The 25,342-nt window shown below is 44.4% G+C and overlaps 2 protein-coding genes across 3 annotated transcripts; one reads left to right on the top strand and one right to left on the bottom strand.

The window, feature by feature from the left end:
• Nucleotides 1–5,105: 5,105 nt before the first annotated feature.
• plk2b (polo-like kinase 2b (Drosophila)) lies at nucleotides 5,106–10,633 on the bottom strand. The gene is made up of 14 exons (XM_040196193.2): nucleotides 10,358–10,633; nucleotides 10,142–10,249; nucleotides 9,923–10,039; nucleotides 9,457–9,586; nucleotides 9,102–9,285; nucleotides 8,699–8,897; nucleotides 8,436–8,583; nucleotides 8,120–8,214; nucleotides 7,696–7,828; nucleotides 7,438–7,518; nucleotides 7,024–7,183; nucleotides 6,601–6,730; nucleotides 6,343–6,453; nucleotides 5,106–6,147 (listed from the first exon to the last, which is right to left on the bottom strand). The coding sequence occupies exons 1-14, from the start codon at nucleotides 10,541–10,543 to the stop codon at nucleotides 5,956–5,958; spliced, it is 1,974 nt and encodes a 657-aa protein (XP_040052127.1). The 5' UTR covers nucleotides 10,544–10,633; the 3' UTR covers nucleotides 5,106–5,955.
• Nucleotides 10,634–14,267: 3,634 nt separating this feature from the next.
• rab3c (RAB3C, member RAS oncogene family) lies at nucleotides 14,268–23,419 on the top strand. Of its 2 annotated transcripts, none has more exons than XM_040194915.2 (5): nucleotides 14,268–14,442; nucleotides 16,044–16,268; nucleotides 19,161–19,279; nucleotides 21,620–21,744; nucleotides 21,958–23,419. In XM_040194915.2, exons 1-5 carry the CDS (start codon nucleotides 14,425–14,427, stop codon nucleotides 22,146–22,148), a joined length of 678 nt encoding a protein of 225 aa, XP_040050849.1. In that variant the 5' UTR covers nucleotides 14,268–14,424; the 3' UTR covers nucleotides 22,149–23,419. The 2 variants fall into 2 exon arrangements, with proteins under 2 accessions (XP_040050849.1, XP_040050850.2); XM_040194916.2 differs by lacking the exon at nucleotides 14,268–14,442 and adding an exon at nucleotides 14,857–15,085.
• The last annotated feature ends 1,923 nt before the right edge of the window (nucleotides 23,420–25,342 follow it).

The raw sequence follows: 25,342 nt of genomic DNA, 5'->3' as shown, positions 1-25,342 counted from the left end.
CAGAAACAGCTTATGGTGCACTCTGCACTTTTTAAATGTTGTTTTCATGCCTGCCAGCAAGCTCTTTTGCATCAACAGCGGCTGAATAATTCAAATGGCGTAGGAGACGGAAGACCATTGTGTCTTGTGCATTCATAAACTCTAGTTCATGAAATTACATGATCACAAATAAAAAAGGACAAACGGAAAAATAAATCGCAGCTAGGTGTTAACCGTGCGGCCGATGATAATGAGGATGTCAGTTGCCATGGAAACAGTAGCGTGTCTCCCACTCAGCTCCACGGCAGAGCGAGTGCAGACTGACGATGCACTACGGGAGGCGGTGCCGTCAGAACACCCGCCTAACCTCATGCCACACTGTCCCCGTTCCTCTTTGTCCTGGCATTTCAGCCTTTTTCCTTTCTTTTTTTTTTTTTTTATGAATGAGAGCACCCAGACACACAATGAGAGCAGCAGTATGTTGACTGTCTGGAAGAGGATATTTCATTCAGTCTCGAAGCAGTTACAGCTGCGTGATGAGTGTTTCTCTTTTTTCTTACCGATACAGAATGTTCTAGCAGAATGCCAGCACTATGAACCGTCATCAAAGTTTGTGCACGGAGATTCATCTTCCTCCAGCTGACATCATTCGTCCGCTCCTGCATATGTCCAGGTCATGCTGGGCGGACAGCATTACTTTTGGCATTTACAGGAGCAAGGCGTCGTAGCTGTGGGCTCGGGGAAAGGACCACGGTGGAGGGGTTGTGTCAGAGACCTCTCAATTACAACAACTTTATGCTAGTCAAAGATTTATGATTAACGAACAAGGAATTTATAAGGAATAATTGAACAAAAGGGCTTTTTCTACTTCAGTCAGAGCTACTGACACCCAGGAGGGTGGATCATGTGGGGTTTTTAAAGTGTGCGGGCATGCTGGGACCTTGTGGAAGCTGTTACATGGAATCATGTCATAACCTTGTATCAACAAACCCGTTAGCATTGACGTTGAAATAATTAATAGGTATTTGCACATTGCATTATAGCTACATGAAACCTACTTCTTCATCTCAAAGTGGTGGTTGACTGTAGCAAGGATAAAAGATAATTAACATTTGGCTATTTACCCATTGAGCAACGCAACCCCGCCTAAATCTAGAGGGAGGTGTGTGTGTGTGTGTGTGTGTGTGTGTGTGTGTGTGTGTGTGTGTGTGTGTGTGTGTGTGTGTGTGTGTGTGCGTGTAGGATTTGCTTAGTCCTTCTATCTCAGTGAGTCACGGGATTGAAACGCTGCTTTGAAGCCTCTGGAGTTTCCTCCCTCTACAAGGCAGAGCTGTCTTTAAACACTTGCCACACTTCAAAGATCTTCGCTAAATGCCTCGCTTCCCACATTCAGAACACCAACACGGCTCAACTTTCAAAGCTTTTGAATCACGTGCCTTTAACAGGCTAGTTGGTGTTTCGGTGCTGGTACAAGTCTGAACTTTTTATACCACGTTTAAAAAAGTCTTACAGAGAGACAAACTGCAACGAATAGAGCATGATTGTCCTTTATAAGCAGCTTATTCTCAGACAAGTTAAAGGAGAATTTGAGTACGAGTGAGGGAATTTCCAAAAGTCTCTCGCAACTTTTCATTTGTTGGCATGTCTGGAATGCAACGGTGGAATTACGATGGTAATGTTGACGATGTAAGAATTTTGGTTTGGTTTCCACAGGAATTAAAATCCCAAAAGCCAAATCTACGGAGGACAGGTTTTGCTGATGTTTTCTTTCTTCTGTGATTTTGTATTGATCTGTGACTCTTATTCCTCTCTTCTTACTGAGAGGCAGATTTGCTTGAGCTTTTTACCAAGCACAAGTCTGAAGAAATTCGTATCATACAACATCTATTCTTTGTCCACAAGGGTCCATATTCCAATACATATATGGAAAAAATAGCAGTCCCACAAAATACAAGGATCCCAATTGAGTATCTGCCATTCACAGCTAGATTCATTATGATTCAAGTCAAATGCCAAAGCTGAGGAATTTTTCCTCATCTCTCAAAAATCCTGACTTTGAATTTTGAAAAAGAGTGATTTGTCATGTGATCCAAAAATGTTAGATACTTGCCCAAAGTATATCCGTAGCAGAATCACCAATAATCAGCAGATGAGATGTTGTGGCATGTTGTTCTTATCCTACTAGCTATAGTCTTTTGGAACAGTGAGGAAGGACTGGAGATATAAAATCAGTATATCTGGAAAAGTATTAATAATAATAATATTTATTAATACTTCATAGTAATGAAAAATAGAGCGTGCATTGGCATATCTTCTGTTTATGGGGAAAAAACTCAACGTTTTTCTCATATTCCCGTCTTCTAACCTTATCTTTGTCTGCCCACAAACAACCTTGTGGTGTTTTTAATTGAAGACGTCAGCAGGTCGTTACCCTTTTTCCATGAAGTCACATTCTCTGCTGACATCACAGAGGAGGGTGCTGTTGCAGTGGAAGGACACGTGACATTTGATATTTCAGACGGTGATGCTCATCTACAGCGCAGAAACAGCTGTGGCCACAATCCAGCGGCGATGTGATGGAGGCGGCGTCCGAGACAGACTGTGCTTAACACAGTCTGTCCTGCTTACAAAGGATGTTATGGATGCATATGTCCTAAACTACAGCATGGCTTAATATGCTACATACAAATATCCTAAATGGTCAAAAATAAACATTTAACTTGTGATGAACAAATGCAGAGAGGTTGCCTTTTCTTTTTTGAACCAGAAGGCCCTCACTGTGTTTATGTCTTCTTTACTGTTTGGATGATTTGTTGACTGCAGAGTATTCAGTATTCAATGTTCATTTATGAATACAATATAAAACAGCTATTGTAGGAATATACAAAGGTTCTATTTTCACCGAAAAAACCTTAACTTCAAGAGAGCTGATTGAAGGAAATTACAGAAAGTGAACAGAACACTACTTAGGAAAATTCGCCGTGCACAGCGTCATACACGGTGACTCAGTGAACAGAGTGTCTGAAAGGAAGCAAAGTGGAGAAGCAAACACCGACACAAACCTTCCGACGTACTTGCTCAAACTCTGGACACCTTTTTTCCTGGGTGAGACAGTATCTGAGTTTTTTTCCCGCTGGTAATGCAAGCTTGACAACTGTGCATTGCTCATTTCTCCAATCGATACTGTAGATTACAGCGAAGAATGTGCACAGATACAGTCATCCCAGCTCCCCCTATAGTATATCCGTTTCGGTCCACATAGTAGGAGGAGGAGTGCTGACATTTGATATGCAAAGGCCCTCTAATCCCCCAATGCCTTCCAGTGTGTGCACAAATCCAAGCATGTTTTTGTTTCTCGGGCAGAATGTGCCTCCTATCACTTCTAGCGCCGAACTGACTCACAGCAGACAACTTTATGATACTCCAGCTCCAGCTTAGACTTGTTCCACAGCTGGGCCTACATGACTTTTCCGACTGTCAGCGTGACATTACCAAGGAGCGCAGCTATGTGTTGGTGGTACTGAAAACTGGCATCGGTATAATGTGACAGCGACACTAAGAAAAGCAAGTAAACCTGCATCAGCTGTTTGAACTCAACAGGGTTTTAAAATTAGCTCATCTACACCTATTAGAAGAAGAGCTGATCAGCTAATAAATCAAAAGAAGAAGTCCTGACTTGATCTGACTTTTTGCTCACAGTTATCATGACAGGAGCCGAATCTGCGCTGGACTAACATTGGTTTTCCTCACATAACCTCTGAGACACTGTTACTCTCGCTTGCTTGGAAAGAGGCAGCAGGCTGTTACTAATTCCCCTTATCCCATTGCATCCATCTGATGGAGATGCTGCACTCCACTTCAGAAGTTAGGACTAGGGGTAAAAATGTCCCCCGGGGGGGCCAGAAACCTTCACGTGACCAACAAAATCTATTTATGTCTGACTGAAGCAACCAGAGGCCATTACTGTCGGAACAAACACACAGACCTGGAGGTTTTGTCATGAATAATGTATACTCTTTCTTATTGTAGGCTACTTCCTGTTCTGTCAGTGTGGGGGTGTTTATGCATGAGGCATTCATTATTAAACTCTGAAGAGCACAGATATTCTGAGCGAACATCTGAAGGGATGACTCAAGCATCCATGTTCAACTTCCACAGTTACATAAGCGCGGAAGAGGAGGGGTGTTCAACAGGCAACCCAGTGTTTCCCCTACCATGATAACAGGGGGGCGCCCCTCACCCCCACACTGAAATGACCCCCCCCCGCCCCCTGAAAAAGTGTGTAATTAAAAAATAATAATAGGACCACAAGTGAACTGACTAACCCTGACTAACCCCCCCCCCCCCCCGAAGTTAACCTCGGGGGAAAGACTGCAGCCGGATCAAATACTCATCTTGACAACAAAATGTGTGCAGCAGAAAAGCTCATCAGTGGCAAAACTGTGTCAGAACATGAGCGTGACTTTAAGGAGAAACCTTGCCCGCTCTAATTGATTTCCGACTCTCCAGAACTTGTTAAGTGGCTTAGTTTCCATGGTTACAGTCAGTGAACGTGAAAGGATGACTAAGAATGATTTTAGGCTCCAAAGCTCTGATGCAATCACCGACGTAGTACGACAGTCGTGAAGCGGTTGTGTTAAGTCTGCCCGTCCTTCCAGCCGCACGGCACTATTACGCTGTCTTTCCTCCCGGGTTGAACCACCTCAGCCGGCCCATCTGCTGATAAGGACCCTTGTTTGTATGCAAAGTAGCAAGTGCCTGTTTGTGTAAAGCAAGGTCATCCTTGCCGTCCTCCATTTATCCGTGCAGAAGAAAACTCTGCAAAGACATGGGTGTGAACCGATGGTATAAACAACTTCATTGTAAACAAGTCTCTCTCCGTGTGCCCATTTCCTGTTGTTTTAAGGGAAAATACTTGCTTTGCCTCGGGCAGCCCACAGATATGACTTATTTTATCTAAATCACCGTTCGTTTTTATGTTTATTGAAATGCACATAAAAAGAAGAAAGAAAATAACAAGCATCTATTTTAAGGACACACTCAGAAAATAAGACCAGACATCCAACATCTTCAGTAGTGCCGAAAACAAATATGGGTACATACAAAAAGAAGTACTCAAGAGTGTCTTTTTTTTTTTTTAAAGAAAATGCTCTTTATTATTAAATAAATAAATACCGCACCTTTTTCTTTTTTACACAATAAGTTATTTAGGACACGTTCTACCAAGTGATAATGGCTCTTAAGGAATAGTTCAAATATCCCTGGTAATGTTTTTTAAAAATGTAATGCTCTTCCTCTCATCATCCCACTGGTTCCCATCTCAATGAGAGTCCGCCCGTCATTGAGACGAAAAAAATCACAGTTTTAAGACCTAGTGTGATGTTACAACCCTCCCACACACACGCGCACACACACACACACACACACACACACACACACACAAAGCACCACTGAAATGGCGGTAACATACACTGTACATCATTTACAATGTTCCACAGTCTAGCTCTGGTTACATTCAGAGCATCAGTTCATGGATTGCCTTTATAAAACTGCATCAACTATGCAACACATCTTTAAGCTGGTTCCAGCCCAGCGTCCGTCTTTGCGTCCCAAACACCCCTCTCTTCCCCTCAAACAGCTGGAGTTCACATTCGTACCAACAGACTAGCTCCAACGTCGTCCGTCTTTCCTCTCCTCCAACATCCAACATACAAATCAGCCCTTTGCCTTCCACTGTTGTGCTACATTTCATTTCCCCACTCCACAGAGCGTGTTATTATTTTTTTTCACCCCCCCCCCTGCACCTCTGCTGAGTCATGAAGGTGCAACAGTGAAGGAATGTTAATGAACTTTTCACAGGTCCATCCTCAAACTTGTCCTTGCCAGCACACTTCTGGTGCCGCTGCAGCACCGCAGTAGCGCGATGCGCGGACTGTTCTTTGTGTATAGCCGGCCCCCGAGCACGTCAGCGTACGTTTAGCTGCACCTCTGCAGGAGCATGTTGAGGGAGTACACCATGCGTTCGCGCAGGTCGGTGGGGCATCCGGACGTCAGCAGGGAGCTGAGTTTGAACGTTTTGGAGACGCGGTCCTCGTTGATGTACGTCAGCATGTACTCATCCCTCTGGCAACACAGGATAATCTTGGTGTGGTCGTGGTAAAAGTTGATCTTTGTAGGAAAAAACAAATGTTACATATTAGTTCATTGTCCACCAATGTAGGGCAAAATAAACATTGCAACTTCCCTTTTGCTTATTTGATTTGTGGTCTAAGCCTTCTCCTCTGTTGATCTGTGTTTTGCACCGCACCATAAGGTGCTGCTTCGAGCATGCCCAGCATCCTGTGATATCGTCTGTGTGTTTACCTGGAAAGTGCCGTCGTTAAAGAGCATCATGAGGGCGCGGTCGGACTTGAGCCACTGCAGGAGGTAGAGTCTGGGCATGTGTGCATCCGTCATACTACCCAGGTCCCCGCCCTGAATAAGAAAAGAGGACGCAGGATTAGACGGGCTGCAACATGAAAGATACCATCTCTAATGCTTCAGGGGTTGGAAAGACAAATAATAGCGATAGAGAGATATAGATTACAGATTACAGGCGTGGGTGAATAGAGTTTTACTTACGTCCATGAGGTTCTCCTCCATGTAGTGGGAAAAGTACTTGAGCACAGTCACCTGGCCCACAAAATGTTCAGGAACTTCGCAAGTGGGGAAGACAGAGCGCTGGCCCAACTCTGCATAGTAATGGATGGTCCTGAAGAGACGGAGACAAACACAGAGTTACACAACCACTCAGATAAACACTACTTACATGGAGCATTCGGAATTCAAAATCCGTTGACATTGTTGACTGAAAATATTGCTCTTGCTTGAAAACATTAAAGGGGATTGATGTGTTTTCTTTACTTTCCAAAAAAGATAAGATGATGTACTAAACATATTCCAGGTACTTCAGCATGCTTAAACAAGTCATATCCTTTGTGTTACGTGTCTAATAACTGTCAAAGTGAAGGTGCGGTGTGGTGAAAGCATAAGAATGGTGCGTACTTTCTGTCTGGCAGGAGGCTCATGTGAGTGCCGTTGTTGAAGAGGACTCCCACGGTATAATCACACAATTGGTAGCCAAAGCCGTACTTGTTGGAGTAGTCCACCCACTTAGTCACCCATTGAAGACTGCAGGTGCTGGAGCCCTGAGGAATGTCGTCGGCTGCAAGGTGAGAACACAGAGGAGGAGGACTTGATTACAATTACAAGGAAAAGGAGGGTGTGTCGACAAAATCAGGGAGTGCGTCTTGAAAAAAAAAAAAAACATGCATCGACATGTTCTTTCATAGTGCTTTGACCGACATGTGCAAGAAAAATAACTTTAGCTGTTTAGCGAGCTTCCGATGTGTGGAATCATCTGCATCCACAATGTGTATACGTTATGTCTTTGAGAATAACTTCGACATGTGGACTCACCTTTGGGCATATTCTCCAGGCATCCCCTCAACACGCTTGCAACGGTCTCAGCAACACTCCCCGTCGTGCTGTCTTCCAGGCCTATAGGGACGAAAACAGGGGGTCGCTCAGTTTGATGTTACGTTACAGCACAAGAATTTACTTGTGTGCTACGGCTGTTAAATCTAACTTCTTGTGTGTGGTTAAAACTAAAGGGGTATGATTGAACATCAACTGATGGCCGTGTGTGTCCGACTAAAACCAGGCTGGTGAGCTTACATTCGCTGCTGCTGCTGCAACTCCCCAGACTCCCCCGGACGATGAGACGGATGGTGTCTTGCGTCGTCGGGGACTGGCTCTGCGTTGCCAGGACAACGGGGCTCTCTGCAGATGGCGGAAGTGGACTTCCGGTCTGGAGGTGAGAAACAGTGACGGCATAGGTTAGAATCTCAGAGTTTGGATCATCGTTCCTGACTGTAGTCACGCGCGGATGGAATGTCGATGGCTTTATGGACCGAAAAGCAAGTGCTTTTATTTTGCTTTGAAATTGTGCTGTTATGAAGTTTTTGTGCTGTATCAGAGTGACTCATTGGATTCTCCTCAACATGCCTTTAAATGGCCGTATGGGTAATGTGCCTGCAACATCACCTACACTCTTGGAAAATATCCGGTTTTTGAGTTGAATATTCATTTAATCTCTCACCTCGGAAGCCTTTTTGCTCTGCTGTTGGCTGATGACGGTTCTCTCCAGGTCGTGCTGCAGTTTGTAGATCTCCTCTTCTTCTTTGGTTAATTTATCTATCAAAGGCAATGACCACATGCAACTCATCAGAGCATGACCCCTTAGCCTGCAGCTATAAACACTGACATCAGAAGAGGAAAATGTGAATTAAGCTTGAAGCCGTCTAATGAAATAGATTAAATAATGCAACTAATGGCCACCGCACTTGTGGAAAGTGAAACATAATTATGCTGAAAAAGTGACGTTTAAAGTGCTGAGTGGTTGAAGTAGTACTCACTCAGAGTCTCGTAGTATTTGACCTTGTCTCTCTTCCCCCCAAAGAGCGCAGCGGCAGCTTTCTTGAAGAAGCTCTTGGCGGGACTCGAGACGTGGAAATCTGGCGCTGAATGGCAACAGCTCGCCGGCAGACGCTCGGGACTGAAGCCCTGTGGGGAACGAAAGTGGGTCAGTGGTGGGATGGGAGGGGGGTCACTGTTACTCCTACAGGGTGAGATTTAGTGAGACAGACTGATAGGTAGGGAGGCGAGAATGGGGCCTAACCTGGGTGAAGAAGTCGTGCCTCAGAATGTGGTCCAGGTTAGGCCTGTCTTCTGGGACCTTGGCCAGCAGGCTGGTGATCAGCTGCTTAGACGGCGGTGAGAGGGAGGAGGGCAGGGAATAACGCGCCTCTCTAATACACCTGTACGTCTCCTTCAGGTTGGTGGTTTCAAATGGTGGTCTTCCCAACAGCATGGTGTACCTGGAGGAGGAGGGAGGACAATAGTTAGCCGGGTTCTATCACTAAAGAGTAGTAACAGCAAAACTGGAATGGACAAATCCACAGAATTTGATATATTTATTTTTAGCTGATCATTTATTATCAGACTATTATTCAATAATAATTTTGATCTTTACTAAATCATTTAAGCCCTTAATGTTGAATTTACAGTTATTCTCTACTCACATCACACAGCCTAGGGCCCAGATGTCTGATTCGCAGCCGTGTCCCTGCTTGTTGAGCACCTCGGGGGACAGGTAGTTGGGTGTTCCACAGATCGTCTTCCTCCGGTTTCCCGCTGGCTCCAACTTGGCAGCCAAACCAAAGTCCCCGACCTTCAGCTCCATCGACTCACTCACAAAGAAGTTACCTGTCGGGGAGAAAGGGAATCTGATGATGAGCCCTTGATATTCAAGCAAGGATGAAAGGATGAATAATGCAGAGATCCTCAGACAACTGACGGCAGAGGAAGAAGTGGGTTTGTATGAGAAAATCAAATATCATCCTTGAAAAAAATGTGCACAGCGTAACAATTCCCTACCTAGTTTCAGGTCTCTGTGGAGGATCTCTTGTTCATGCAGATACTTCAGTCCAGATACAATCTGTCTTAGATAATAACGCACTTCCGGCTCAGTAAGCACTTTGCGAGCCTTCAGGATATGGGCGAGAGACTGCAAAGAGACAAAATGTAGAGGGGAAATGATTATAGGAAAGGCTTTTTTCAAGGTTAAATATTCTAGAAACACATATTTTCCTCCGAAGAAAAATCAAAAAAAGTGAATTATCCTTAATGTAATAAACCGTCTGCTCGACCAAACCCCGAATAGGCGATTGAAGATCAGATCAGATGAGATAAATACAACCGTCGAAAGTAATAGATTCACTGTGTAATGCAATTAAAGTGTCTTTGATATTCGGAGTGCTGCATCTTGAGGTGCAATGCAGGCGTTATCAACATTTAAAAGTACAGTGCAGAGATTTAGGCATGTGGCAAACTATGCACTTACTTTTCTACTGCAGTATTCCAGCAGGATGTAGATGTTCTCCTTGTCCTCAAAGTGGTGATAAAAATGCACAATGTGCTTGTGGTGCAGTGCACGGTGCAGTTCAATTTCTCGGTCAATCTAGCAGAGGAAAGGACACAATTGTCACGACTGTAGGTAAAGGAAATTTGGTGAACATCTGCTGTCCAAATACACCAGTGCGCACAGGCAGTGCGCGCTTACCTTCTCTCGTTGGTGAGGTTTGGAGACGCGCGCATGCGGGATGATTTTGGCGGCGTAAACTTTGCTGGTGGAGAGGTCGGTCATCTCGTAGCATTTCGCAAACCCTCCCTGGAAAGAGGACAAATCACTCTAATTAACATTCTGCGTCTGCAGGTTACAAGGTAAATTTGCCACCCCTCCAAAAAAAAAAAACTAAATATGATATGCTTGCGCTACCTTTCCCAAAACTTTCCCACGGCAGTAGCACTTCCCAGTGGCCGGGTCAGTGATTATCCTGGACATCTCCGAGGGCGCACTGCGCTCATCCGTTCTCTTCCGCCGAGGTTCGCTCGACCTGTGCGTGGATTCACTCATGCTGCCGCTGTTCGTCTGCTGGGGCGCGATGTTTCTCTGTACTTCCATTGGCGGTGGTGTGTCGTCCCGCACTCAGAATGCAGCCCGGAGCCCGTCTCTGAGTCTTTATAGTCTGGCACCCTCCCCACCCGGCTGTCTGCCGCCCTCTCTCTGACGTCACGACGTGACACGACAACGGGAGGTCTTCCTTCTATCGGCTATGTTGCATGTACGTTGGTGTTGGTGATGGCACAGGACAGGAAATCATTTTTTTCATCACATTTGGAAGAACTTGCTTTGGATTTAAGTTTTTCATAACTTGTCTATGATCATTTCTTCACCAGCTGCCAAATACGATAACACGTTTTGTACCTTACTTGCGTCATTTGAGGGACCCATGCACGTGAATGAGGCTTTCACACATGTGGTGCAAGATAGAATTCAAGGCAGTAGTAGTCCGATGCGTCTGGTCGATGAAATACACACCATGCCGAGGACAGACATTATCTTTATTCTAGCAAGGCTCACCTGTTTCTAAAGCAAACTCACTTTGGAGCACTAGCACCCTCAGCTGGAGAGTCTGGATATCATTTTAGTTGCAGTTCCGGTTACAAACCTGTTCTGCATTTGGAACTTCACCAAATACTAAGTGGATACTGTATTGGAACTGACATCATCATGCAGTGGTATGGGAGGGGGGGGGGGGGGGGGGGGTTAGCTTCCAGCTTCAGGTGTATTTGACCTATGAACTATTAAAATAACACATCGTTACTGTGGGTGCCACTGTATCAGCAGTAGGGCCTACTATAGAGACCACTATGGCACGATGCCCCAAAATGTCAATCAAATCAAATCATGATTGTGGTGGAAGTGCTTTTAGTGACGGATTTTAAGCTGGATTCTAGGCAGTGGTGCATGATGGTGTTTTTATGACGATACTGACCGTAAAATGGCAAAGGCACAGTCTGTACTGGCTGTGCAAACACAAATACTGCAGGGCGTACATGATGTGAAAATCATTTTGACATCCGGCTTAGTCAGAGTCCATCTCATCCCTGCAATGTTCGAAGACATCTTTCAAAAAGTCTGCCGCCTGTTCAGAGCTCACAACTGGCACATTTCCCTGAAGTGGGTCTGACAACATGCTAACATGTGTTGTCTTTGTGTTTAGTGTTGTTGAGGAAGACATAAAACGAACAACAACCAAAACAACGGTGATTTAATGTTTTGGGCATTTTTTCTCAGGAATGAGAATCCGAGCGGATGTCATGAGAAAAGGTCTGGTGAAGATTTTGGTGGCCACTCGGGGAGAAGACAACGACTAGCGGTGACTAAGGCATCATCAGGAAGCCCAGCAACCCCATCTGTAAACCAATCGCAAAATATTAGTCACTTAAAGATCCACTGACATGTATGTTAGCTACTGTATGTACATATGCACTATTAATTCTTCATCGAGGAAGACCCACCACTGCCCGACGAATCAGACGTCCAACAACGAAAAACAAAAATAGGGTGATTTACTTTGATGCGGCTTGTGGATAACAAACATTTCGGGTTAAGGTCTTACCTTCTAGAAGTATTTTTTGACAAAGGTCGCCTGTCTGGAGGACACTCCTGTAGAGGGCATAGCTCTTGGCAAAGGCCCCTAAAAGGGAGTTGATCTCCAACCCTGTGAAACCAGCTGAAGCGGCCAAAAAACACCAGTAAGTTCATTTGCGCTGATGTAATTATTGGAGTGGGCGTCTGCATTAAGGTCTTCAAAAGAACCCAATCTGCAGTTTTAAAGCCAATAATGTATTTATTGGATGAAAACAATGTTTGCCATCTAGATATCTCAAGCTGCTGATTTTCATTTGAGAATCTGTGACATTAAGATAGTGTAGCAGGACACAAATAGTTATACAGTACAGTCTTACACCGTCTCCTGTTGTAAATAGATACACCAGCTAATCTTCACCGCAGAGCCTATAGAGCTGCCAAGATGCAATTATCATCAGAGCACCATATCCAACAGCAGATGGTGCCACGGCGGCCTCTTCACCCAGCAAAACCTTTTAGAAAACTTTGAACAGAACCGAAGAGCTGAGCAGAACCATCACTATGATTCAGAAGCAGCTTTCAAAAACACGCCTACCAAGTTTTTTACGACTTTGTAACAAATCGCCGCAGAAATATTAAAAAGCAAAGGAACGATTGAGTAACTGACCGACTTCCGAGCCGCATAAACGGACGTTGCGGACATATTCGGCACAATTGGAAAGTTACAGTGCACAATCTGTGGAGACAGACGTGTTTGTGCAGCCCACCTGAACCCGACCCCTCTGCTGCGCACTGAACAGCCTGCACACACAGATCCTTGAGTCAGAGGGGGTTAGTCAGCAGGATGAATCCATGTACGCCCTATGGATCCATACATGTCCTGTAGGATGGGTTCATATATGAAGCCATGCACACCCTATGAGTCCATACTCACCCTATGAGTCCATACTCACCCTATGAATCCATACTCACTCTTTGAATCCATACTCACCCTCTGAATCCATACTCACTCTTTGAATCCATACTCACTCTTTGAATCCATACTCACCCTATGAAGCCATACTCACCCTATGAATCCATACTCACCCTATGAGTCCATACTCACCCTATGAATCCATACTCACTCTTTGAATCCATACTCACTCTTTGAATCCATACTCACCCTATGAAGCCATACTCACCCTATGAAGCCATACTCACCCTATGAATCCATACTCACCCTATGAATCCATACTCACCCTATGAGTCCATACTCACCCTATGAATCCATACTCACCCTATGAATCCATACTCACTCTTTGAATCCATACTCACTCTTTGAATCCATACTCACCCTATGAATCCATACTCACCCTATGAGTCCATACTCACCCTATGAATCCATACTCACTCTTTGAATCCATACTCACCCTATGAAGCCATACTCACTCTTTGAATCCATACACACCCTATGAATCCATACACACCCTATGAGTCCATACTCACCCTATGAGTCCATACTCACCCTATGAATCCATACTCACTCTTTGAATCCATACACACCCTATGAATCCATACACACCCTATGAATCCATACTCACTCTATGAGTCCATACTCACCCTATGAATCCATACACACCCTATGAATCCATACTCACCCTATGAAGCCATACTCACCCTATGAAGCCATACACACCCAATGAGTACATACACACTCTATGAATTCATACTCACCCTATGAGTCCATACTCACCCTATGAAGCCATACTCACCCTATGAAGCCATACACACCCTATGAATCCATACTCACCCAATGAGTACATACACACCCTATGAATTCATACTCACCCTATGAATCCATACTCACCCTAGGAATCCATACACACCCATACATATCATATGTTCACCGGCTGATTTAAGGGCTCCTGGCATATAGTATTAGGAGGTATTTATCGAAGAACTACAGCTCACAAGTGAATAATTGCTGGTTTGAGCCTATTGGTCCTCACCTCATAACGTTGATCGGGGATTTTTACACTCATCATTTGAAAATCAAATTGATTATGCAGGGCCTGTAACAAGCCTAAAAGAAGGCCGACGTGATTACAATTGCAAAGATGCCCATTTGTTTCACTTCCGCGGCAGCCTCACTCTGCACTTGCTCCCATTGAAGAGGCCCACGATATTAATATTCATCCATTCATCCACCGCTCAGGCCTCCCTTATTTGCTCAGCCGCTTGGTCTCCCGGAGCGGAACTGGCTGCATGAGCAGAGAGGAGGAGGAGGAGGAGGAGAAGAAGGAGGGGGGGGGGGGGGGGGGGGGGCGAAGTGACGCAAAAGGAGAGGCCATTATATATTGCCTAAAAATATACCGCCCGGCTGCGGATTTATAAAAGGCTATTGGAGTGAATTATATATCAGACGCAAAATGGATTTGTACGGGAAGGTGAGATGCATGATTTCATTGTAAGGCTGAGAGAGAGAGAGAGAGAGAGAGAGAGAGAGAGAGAGAGAGAGAGAGCAGACTACGGGGTAACCATCTTACATGTATAACGTGAACCGAGCAGTGGCACGCTGTACAAATGTTTCCAATTGCAGTTCAATTGAAGTCTTCGGCTTGCAAAATTTGGAGCGTCCGATGCTTAACGTGGAACAAACTAAACAGCGTTTTTCCAGCGCCTCCACGGCAAATCGCATAGGCGCTGACAGCTGTTTCGCGCTGCATGCTGGGTAATGCAGTCGAAAGCCTGCTTATTGAGGAGCCCTCTGGTTCTCTGCGCTGATGCCGAGATCAAATAAACTACAACCCCCCCCCCCCCCCTCGCCCTCTCTCCTCTCAACCCCTTTCGGGCAAGTGACGTCAGAAAGAACTCATGACGCGCACTTTCCTCTCTGCTCGTGCTCATCTCGCGCGCGCCAGCCTCGTCAGCTCCGGGCGCGTGCCACAGTATCCGCGGCGGAGGGGACAGCTCCCAGGTGCTGAAAGAGAGGACGAGGGACGAGGGAAAGAGAACCGACGACTCACACACAGAAAACCGTGTTCCGCAACGCAGGGACAGATACAGATAGAGCCGAGGCCTTCCGAACAGGTTTGTTCACGCGATGCCCTCAACGCGTTCTCGGTGGGTTTTTTTTAATTTGTTAATAGTTGTGTAGAAGAATCCCCCAGATGTTTGGTCACGCATTAGCTCGCGTGCAGCTGCCTGCATTACCCGCATCGTGTAATTACACACCGGATGGCCGCTGGGATCGTGGTGTGTGCGGAGCTCGGACGTCTCCCGAGCGGCGTCCCTGCAAAATATCACCTCGGTGCTGTTTAGTTTTTTTTTTAGTTCTTTTAAAAAAAATGGATAGGCTATCAGGAGATGCTGTTTATCTGTGTTTGGCACATATAGTTGTTCAAACATTCACCTTGGAGCATGACAGCGCTCTAGTTGGCTCCTCTCTGCCGGCGGACTGCTGACAGCTCGCAGCGCAAATACTCGGTGCAGATGCGTGGTTGAGGTGAAACATGTATACGTGTTTTGTACAGTGTAGGTCATATCCGTTTTGACATGGAAGGATATTTAAATGGTGTGGTATTTGTGGAGAAAAGTCAGATCTCACAGCGGCTAATAAATATATTTCACAATATGGGTGTATTTTTGAGTACATACATAAAATACAGTATCTGATGAGCTAATTAGGTGATAACGTAAATGATCAAATTGTCTTACATTGATGGAATCATTTGGCTCAAGAGGACACAAAGTCAGCTCTGTCGAATGCCGGTTATCTAATACTCATCGATACAACAGCTTGCTGCGCTGGTCATGCTGTTTTCCTGACACAGCCTTCTGTCCCCTTTGATCTCTGGTCTGTTCAGCTACAGCGGCACTGGACTGAACACCATCACTCAACCAAAGAACGCATTGTTAGTTTCCTGTTAGTTGGGTTCACATCCTCCATGGGTCACAGCTCACAATAACTCAAGGTGAAGCTGTAATTCTATTCTTTTCAGCACCTCTTATTGTTTGTGTTTGTTGTTGTTGTTGTTGTTGTTTGCAGATGGCTGCCACTCAGGATGCGAAAGGGAAGGGGGAGGGAGGGGACCAAAACTTTGACTACATGTTCAAGCTGCTCATCATCGGCAACAGCAGCGTGGGCAAAACGTCATTCCTCTTCCGCTACGCCGACGACGCCTTCACTTCGGCCTTCGTCAGCACTGTGGGCATTGACTTCAAAGTAAAGACGGTCTACAAGAATGACAAGAGGATCAAACTGCAGATCTGGGTATGACACATTGAGAGTACATCGAGACTTACATCTTTACGTGTTACATGTTTTGTACCTTCAAATCTGGCTATCAAAGATAAGATATATTTGCCAATGCCGGTTAACACAAGATGATGACCTACATATTTGCAGGACATGCTTTATCATTGTTCACCTGTTTATTTAAAAGCTTATTCTGTATAAAATCAATATTGGATGGAATGATGTTTATTCATAGACCCAAAAAATGCGTTTCTAGAAACCAGGAACACACAACACGCTGTAACAGTGTTTTTCCTGCTTTCTTCGGTTCCTGGTTTCGTGGTTGTCATACAACCATGTATGAATTCATTCAGTTAAATCCTCTGTGCATTTAAATGTTTAAACATAGTTGTGTTCCAGAAATGTGTTTACCGTTGTCCTCAATGGTCTCCTGGAGGACTACCCGAGTCTCTCCAGAGATGCCCCGCCCCCTAAATCCTCTGCATCTTTGTTTTCATGCAGAGTGACTCCTGTCGCGTCTGTAACCGCTGCCCACATCTTTCTCCGTAGATCGATTGGTTTCAAGGTCTGAGGCAGGTTCTGAGTGATGGCTGCTTTGCCTTTCAAAAAAGTCCTCTTAGCATTAATTCAATGTAGTCCGGGTTATTTGGTGGCAGGACAGATCATGCTTGTTTTATATGCTTGTACGCACTTCCTTTGCCATCTTTAGTTGTTTGCATTATGTCATATAAGTCCAATATATTTCAGGCTAATTTCATTCATTTCACTATATTGGATTACTAGATATAAAAGATTAATATACATAATCATTTCACTCATATAGTAATATTTCCCCCATCCCAACAAGCCACTTTTTTATTACTAGTGTTTGAATTTCAGCGACTCAGCACACAACTAGAAGTACATTATGCTTTTTACTTCTAGGAAACATGTGGCACATCAGCTGTGTGTTTAATTCATTGAAGGTAGCTTGAGTAGAGGCTGCATTGCGTGTTTGACCATTCGTGATGTACGGAGACAGATGGAAGCCGCAACATCACCGACACAAGACTAGTAAGTGTTAGTTTGGCGCGCGGCGAGGAGGAACACAGAAGCAACACCTTCCTCAGAATGTGTGGGAAACTGCAGAATGTCTGAGTCTGTTTAATTGGGAAAGCTGTTGTAGCAGACTGTCTGGTAATTCCTCTGAGATAGACATGTAAAAGTTCCATTTTTGTTTACTATTTTCCCGTGTGCTTCACTAAATGGCATATCCGATCTCTTAACTGTCTTTTGCCACAATTAGACACCTCAAATAATGTTTGCTAATCACACAGAGAAACAAAGAAGCTCGCTAGCGGGATGTGAAAACTAGATGAAATCACAAAGGTAAAGATATACATATTCAATGATTAAACAAACGGCAATAAATGCAACGAGCTGACTTACATCAAGTGGCCATTTAAGGTGACAGCCATTGCCTGATGTCATCGTGGCGGTGGCACCGTGAATCGGCGAAGTGATGGAACTATGATAAGGCACCCGAGCCGTCCCTGTGGTCCTATTTGGCGTAAGTGGATGAAGCACATCCTTAAGTGTTTCCTGAGACGGACCTAATGAAAAAACGTAAAACTGGCTTCAGTGAATGAAGACGAGTTCTGGCGCGTGTCAGCCTCCGCTCACCGCCTCTCAGCTGAAGGAGTCAGCTTCTTGGATTGATTTCTGGTGAGTGAAGCCTTTTCGAGGAGCTCCGATTCACGGGACTCAGCACTATTTTTCCTGTCCAGCTCCGTCCTTTTAACCGAGAACAAACGAAGCAGCTCCCTGAAATAGCCCCGGAGAGGCAAAGGTCGAGCATTGTCGAGCACTCTGAAGAGAATCAATGCGCTACTGAATTGTCCAAACCTCACAACTCAGACATGGAAGGAAAAAACATTCAGATGACTCGTGCCTACGGCTTCATTAATGAGTTTGCGCATCATTAAGAGTAGTAACCCTGAAACATATTCTTTCTACTTTTCATGCCGTTCACCACACCAGCTGCTGATATTAAAGATGCACACGTCCACGTGCATTCTTTAGGTGCTATTGTAAACCGAGAAATGGTCCTAGCTGTGCACTGGGCCCGCTGTGAGCTCCGTCTCTGTGTGTGGGTGAAGGTCAGAGCTGTCCTCTGGCTATAACCGGCACGCTGTTGCAGCCACGTGCCGGCTGACAGAAACCATCCAGCGCTGCCTGCCGAGCTTCTGTTTAACCAGAGCCAGGTGGAGCAGCCAGGAGGGCCCATCAGGGGTCACGCAGGCCTGCAAACACGTTCGTTGTAGGTGGAACAAAGACATACTGAGCAAACAGGAGGATCGTTGGGATTTTAGTATTATATTTTGTCTCATGAAACAACAAATTGACATTTCTGTGAAAATATTGCGTAGCTCAGACTTCACCTCTCTCCTCACGGACCCGCGGAAGAGACTCAGCTCTCGGCATTGTTTCCATCTGTGCACGATGTACTACTCCTTCGACGTGCTGTGTAATCAATCGCCCGCTTGGGGCCGTTCGTTCAGCCGCATCGTGCACAGCAAGCACATTCCCAATTGAAATGATTTTGATCTCTACTTTTAGCCCCTTTGCTATGCAAAGCATGCAACGAGCTGAGCTGGCATCTTGTCAATGTGAATCCAGTGAGGCAGTTAGCACAATGGTTACGTCCGCCTCACTAACAACAAACGTGGCCGTATGGAATCACAGACACATCACAGAAATTAGCTGAAGAATCATTGAGTATGTGGAGATAGAAATAGTAATGCGCATGGCTTCATATTTGCCGCTATGGACTTGCATTTGTGATGCGGAGCATCACGTCAACGTTGCTGAGCCTCAATACCAGTCAGACGGCTCACATCGATGCTCAAACCTGCTCTGTGTGTGCAGGACACAGCCGGCCAGGAGCGCTACAGGACCATCACCACGGCGTACTACCGCGGGGCCATGGGCTTCATCCTAATGTACGACATCACCAACGAGGAGTCCTTCGGCGCTGTGCAGGACTGGTGAGTCGCCTAAATCCTTCCTTTTTCTTTGCGGGACGGGGGGGGGGGGGGGGGGGGGGCGTCATCTCTCGTGCCACCTCTTCGTGTGGGTCGTACCGAATCAATACGAGCAACAAATCAATGGCGGAAAAAGGGCTTCCTATTTGTCGCCATCAGTCCTTTACACGCAATATATGACAGTATTCTCTCTCTCATATTTGACAGCTTTGGTATGTTCGTTCGTCATTTGTGAAGATCTAGAGGGAACTTGTCAAGGTCATGGCTCTCCACCACTCATGAGTCATGGAAGCGTCTGCAGGCAGACGAGCAACTCTGAGCCGAGCCCAAATGTCACTTATGATGATGCATTGGTGGCTATAATAGGACTTTGATTTGGCTGCAGAAACGGGGTTTCTGGGTTAGGACTCTTGCTCTAGAAACAAGCGCGTCCTCATCAGCGCTAAAGCAGATATAAGTGTGTGTTGGATTTCCATTTTCAGGTGTTCCTCCCCATACCTCGACCCTCCATTTTACAGCTTATTTACACGCTGCCGTCCTGCAGTTATCTCCGTCTGCCAGACCACAGAGATCTTAGGAGCACAGAGCGAGCTTCTGAGTCATCATAGTGATTTCTCATAAAGCCCACGTGACTCACGCAGACTGGATAAAGATGCTGTGTTTTTGCAGTTGCCTCATGGATTGCATGCATTGTAGGACTATGACAATCGCTATTAAGGCCAGTGTCTGCTTGGCTCTTGTCACTTAGCTAGCAGCGCTTGACAGCTGCTGTAGGAAGCACTTGTCACAGTTAAAGCAGCTGAATTTGAAGCGCCCACATATTTGGTGTTCTTCAAATTTGGCTGAAACGTTTGAAAGAATGTGCGACCGAGACGATGCGCTATCATTGGCACGGCTTGTTTTTTTAAATGCTTCGCATTAACAGCCTGATTTGTGTTAGAGTAGATTCAAAGCCATTGAGGAAAAACAGTTTTTTTTTTTTTGTGAACTGAGGTCGGAGTCAGACGCACCTATTGTTCCTCCGAGGCTGTCTGACCACTGTCTGTGAAAGGCACCCTAATAAATGGAGCCAAGTGTGGCAGTGACACTCGTGGACAGTTACCTGTGAGCGCACGTACCAGACTGTGCACCTCAACCTTTTTCTTTACCCTTCATATCACCAGAGTTGCTCCTTTTTCCTCCCGTGCCACAGGGTTTGATTCCACTCTCTCTTTCCCTTGTTCCTTGTGACAAGGTTGTTGGAAAAAAAAAAAAAAAAAAAGAGGCTGCCATGGCAACAGCTCCCTCTCCGACGGCGGCCCGAATTAAGCTCGTGACGTGCTCGTTTCCTGCCAGTGACAGAGACAAAACAGGGAGATATTGTCACGCTGACATCAAATGGTCTTTGAAGAAATCATGCGGAGTGGATTACGCAAATCATTTTATTACAGCGACCGGCTCGGAGCGTTTACCTTGCAATTATCTTTTGTCCTTGGTTTTCCATCGGCCACATTATAGCGCCGGCAGACGTACAGACCTTTTGTAGCCTGCATACGCAGCAGCTTTGTTTGACCTGATACAAACACTGATGTGTCAATATTATCAGCAGTTGGTTTTAAAATGACCCACATCTGAACCGCTAACGGATCCAAACTGGACAGCGAGAGAGGAGGAGTTACGACATCATGCTATTCTCTCTCTCTCTCTTCTTCCCTTTCTTACTGTCTTTTCCTGTAGTGATTTCAGCCCGTAGTGTGTTAGTTGCCCTACTTTCAGTCCGGCTGCAACACCAGAGGAGATATTTCGTCTGTAAACGCCTTCTGAAAGCCAGTTGAGACAAATCACCTCTCAGATTTACCGTATAATTCCTAAAATATTCATTTTTATCAGGATGTTTATCATTCTCTTGACCTGAAGGTGTAAGACACAGAGCTCAAATATCAATCCACTTTTGCAAGGCGTGTGTCTTCTGTATAATTGGCCTTCATTTAGCCAATCAGTGTTTCCCATGTTCTATTTCAGCGCCGAAAATATGACTGTGTCCAGCAGGCTCTGTGTAGCACGTACAATCAATAAGAAGTTAGCAGGAAATAAATACTAATTCTAAAGGAAAGGATTAAAAAATGTCCAGACGTCAATGTCAAATAGCCAGAGAACCAAATGACCTGCTATCAGTGATTCAAGTATAGTGATGCAATCGCTGTTCATGACCGACTTTACGTCACGTCCTTCGCTCTGCCACCAATTCTGCAGAGCAAAAAGGGGCACGAAGCCCATCCTAACGAGTTATTAAAGAATTTAACAATAGCATAGTTATTTGACTGTGATGCTTTAAATTAAAAAAATGTTTCTGATTACCTGCAGGTCAACACAGATAAAAACCTACTCGTGGGATAATGCACAGGTGGTGCTGGCTGGGAATAAGTGCGACATGGAGGAGGAGAGAGTGGTCTCAGTGGACAGCGGCAGGCTGCTGGCAGAACAGTTGGGTAAGTCTCGGAGCAGCATTCAACCCTCTATACTATTTTTCAATTGTCATTGCTGTTGTTGTGATTGTTTATGACATCATCCTTCTGCTACCAAAGAGCTGCTTCCATCTTTTTCTTCTCCCACGAATGTAACACAAAATATTCAGAATAAAATGGTCCCCTTGTCTCCTCCTCTTGTCATCTCTCTCTCTCTCCCTCTGTCCTCTTTCCAAGGGTTCGAATTCTTCGAGACCAGCGCCAAGGACAACGTCAACGTGAAGCAGACCTTCGAGCGTCTCGTTGACCTCATCTGCGACAAGATGTCCGAGAGCTTGGACTCGGATCCGGCCGTCACCACAGGAGCTCCCACCGCCAAACTCACGGACAGCGCTCCGCCCCTCCAGCAGCCCGGATGCAACTGTTAGTGACTGATGCCAAAAGGGAAGCCAAAGGGAAGGTGGTAGAGTGTGCAGAGCCGTATTCTCCCTTATCACTCCCGCTAGCGCCGCTTCCTCCGGACTACAGTTCAAACGCTGTTTAGTGGTAGAATTACACAATGCCGTCTGTCATCTTCATCACCTTATATCAAGAGCAAATAACCAGACAGACAGACACGGATATTGCAAACTGTCGTTGACATTACACAATTAATAAAATGTAGAGACACCGTATTCTTAGTCCTCAGCTAGTTAGTATGGTCATAAACCAAGTACGTCCACAGACATGATGTACAGTTAGTCCTCAAGATCTTTAAGACCTAGAATAATTATAAAATAAGAGATAGAGTAAGTGAGTGCTTTGATTTTCATTTTTTGTACAGTACGTATTTTCTTTTTATAGGATTGTTTTTGTCTCTTAAAGCTGCCAAATCTATGATTTAGTGCACTAAAGGATGTAGCGGCTTTCTTTTGTTTAGTGAGTGTGTGACTGTACAGTACGTGTGTGTGTGTGTGTGTGTGTGTGTGTGTGTGGGTGTGTGTGTGTGTGTGAGAGTATAACGTGACAAATGAGTGAAACTCTGTGATCGAAATAGGTTGTCTACCTTGGACAAAAAAGTGGCCTTTTCCATCTCCAACAGGGCCTCCGTAAAATCCCCTTTGTCCTGCTTACTTTTAGAAAGAGTCCCGTTTGTGTAGCGTCAATGTACTATTCTACGTTTCGCTGTCTGTAGTGTGATTTTTCTAATAAGTATATCTGTAAATCCTAAAAGCAGCTACTTCGATGTGCTTCGCCTCTTAGGACCCGTTTTAGTTTGATGCAATGAGCATGCTGCCAAAAAGCCAAGCATACGTTTTATCTACAGAGAACACAGACATCACCGGCTCCACGTCATGGCAACAATCCAGCATTTCATTGAATAAAAATGCCAATGCACACTACAAGGTATAACATAACAAGGGATCAGCTCTGGCATGGAATAAACAGCCATATATAAAGAATATATAGGAATTGTTTCAATTTAGCATGGCAAAATGTCACGTTTGTGCTATAAAATAATTCCGTCCTGAAAGAGGAACATCATACCTGAACAGTAGTGCTTTTAAAGATAACCGAAGCCCTGATAGTATAAAGGTTGTTGCCCATTTTACGATCCGGAAAGCCTTTTAGTTCTGCAAAAAAACATGTGTGCCAAAACAATACTAGTCCTTTAGCATCGTCAGTTGTTTGTTGCATAGTTAAATAAAAAAAATAAAAATATTGCATGAAGCCAATCCCGACTTATCTATGTAGATTTATATAATATGACAGTGTGTATATACATATACATATATATATACATATACATATATATATATATATATACATATATATATATATATATATATATACATATACATATACATATATATATATATATATATATATATATATATATATATATATATATATATATATATATACATGTATATCAATCACTCTGTGTTACAGATTTAGATGCGTTTTCATAGCACTTGCTGTGAGATGCAATGGGCCAATACGTGCAATATTTTATGAATGAAACCCTGTACATAGTTTCTCCTGTCCTCGAGCACTATGACTCTATCTGCAGTACGTGAGAGGCAGTCTGGTCACAACGGCTCTGAAACTGATGTACAATCTCTAAAAAAGGGGAGAGTGTGCGTGCGTTTGTGTGCGTGTGCGTGTGTGTGTTTGGGTTTGAGTGTGTGGGTGTGTGTGTGTGTGTGTGCCTGCCATGTTGAACAGACAAATTACGTAACATAGTGTATTGTTTGTGTATACCTTTTGTACAAATGTATTCACGTACTATATGCTGTTCCTGCTAACTGTTGGGTGTCGATTGATCTCGTATTATCACGTCAAAATGCGGTGTTGTTGTGAGCGAGTCAGGGAGGGTCCTTAGTCCACGCCATACTGTTGTAAATCCAAGAAAAGGGACGCACATAAACTAGTTCAAAGACCCTGCGCATATTAGTGTACACGTTCGTCGTGCGTGTGCATCCGTGCGTGTGTGTGTGTGTGTGTGATATTATGATTTCATGTAAGTAGCCATGAAATAAATTACCGTGCTGATCGCCAGTAAAGACTCATTTGATAAGAGGAATCGCTACGTGACGACCTCCAAATAGTCGCTCTGGTCAAATGTCATTGTATTACCTTACGACTTTACATATTACTGGATATATTTGTTTCTCAGAGCGCAAGCAAAGTAAGGAGTATGTTTTTTTGAGATTATAGGAAATAAATCAAATCCTATCAGTGGATCTGTGTGTGCTCTCTCTCTCTCTCTGCTGAGTGTACAGAAGCATGACGGGGGGGGGCCCTCTGACCTTGGCCGCCTGCCTCCTGCTGCAGCTCAGACGCCTGGTCTTCTAGGTGACGCACACCACCTAGCGTCGGAGCGCTGCGCCAGCATCTCATTAGTTGTAGTTGGTGATGAATGTGCATCATTCAACAGTATTTGGGGTTTGTGGGAAAGAACGTGATCTTGTTTTTGTGTACACTGTGTGCTGTATAAAACTTGCACAGTGCATTTAAGAGGCAAATAAGACTTTTGACTCTACTGAGTTACTTTGAAGACTAAGAATTGACTCACAATGACTTGATATATCTTGAATATCTTAATAAAAATGCCACTGACCTGTATCAGTAATAATTTACATTCTCTCATATATTGTATTTAAGTATAGTAATGAGTCACGCGGGTAATAATAATTCCAATTTCCTAAAATGAAGCGACAAATATATTTTTCCGCTTTTCATAAACATACGAAGTGTGTGATTATTCTATGAAATGACGACTAATCTAGTAACAGTAGCGAACTCAGCAAGATAAGCTACAACAAGAAAATAGAGCTTAACAGTAATACATGAACAATAATAATTATACAATAATATATATTATAGAAATGTAAAAGGCCTTTTAAGAGCTTTTGATGCTGTAAAACAGAACACACTAAACTGCACACGCTCTACATATCAACGTGTATAATAAACCCGGTGTAAATTACTGCAAACATGTTATTGAGGGTTCTATTGATCATAGCCTGCTATCTCGGAGAAATCAAATCATTGCACCAATGTTACCAACAAACAGTAGATGCACATGTACATCTCACACTTGTGTTTTACCATCTCAGACAATGATAAGAAACCAGTA

Source organism: Gasterosteus aculeatus, chromosome 13, assembly GCF_964276395.1.
Source record: "Gasterosteus aculeatus chromosome 13, fGasAcu3.hap1.1, whole genome shotgun sequence".
Taxonomy (NCBI): domain Eukaryota; kingdom Metazoa; phylum Chordata; class Actinopteri; order Perciformes; family Gasterosteidae; genus Gasterosteus; species Gasterosteus aculeatus.
Note: the sequence above shows the minus strand (reverse complement) of the source record. Positions and strands in the feature narration are given on the sequence as shown.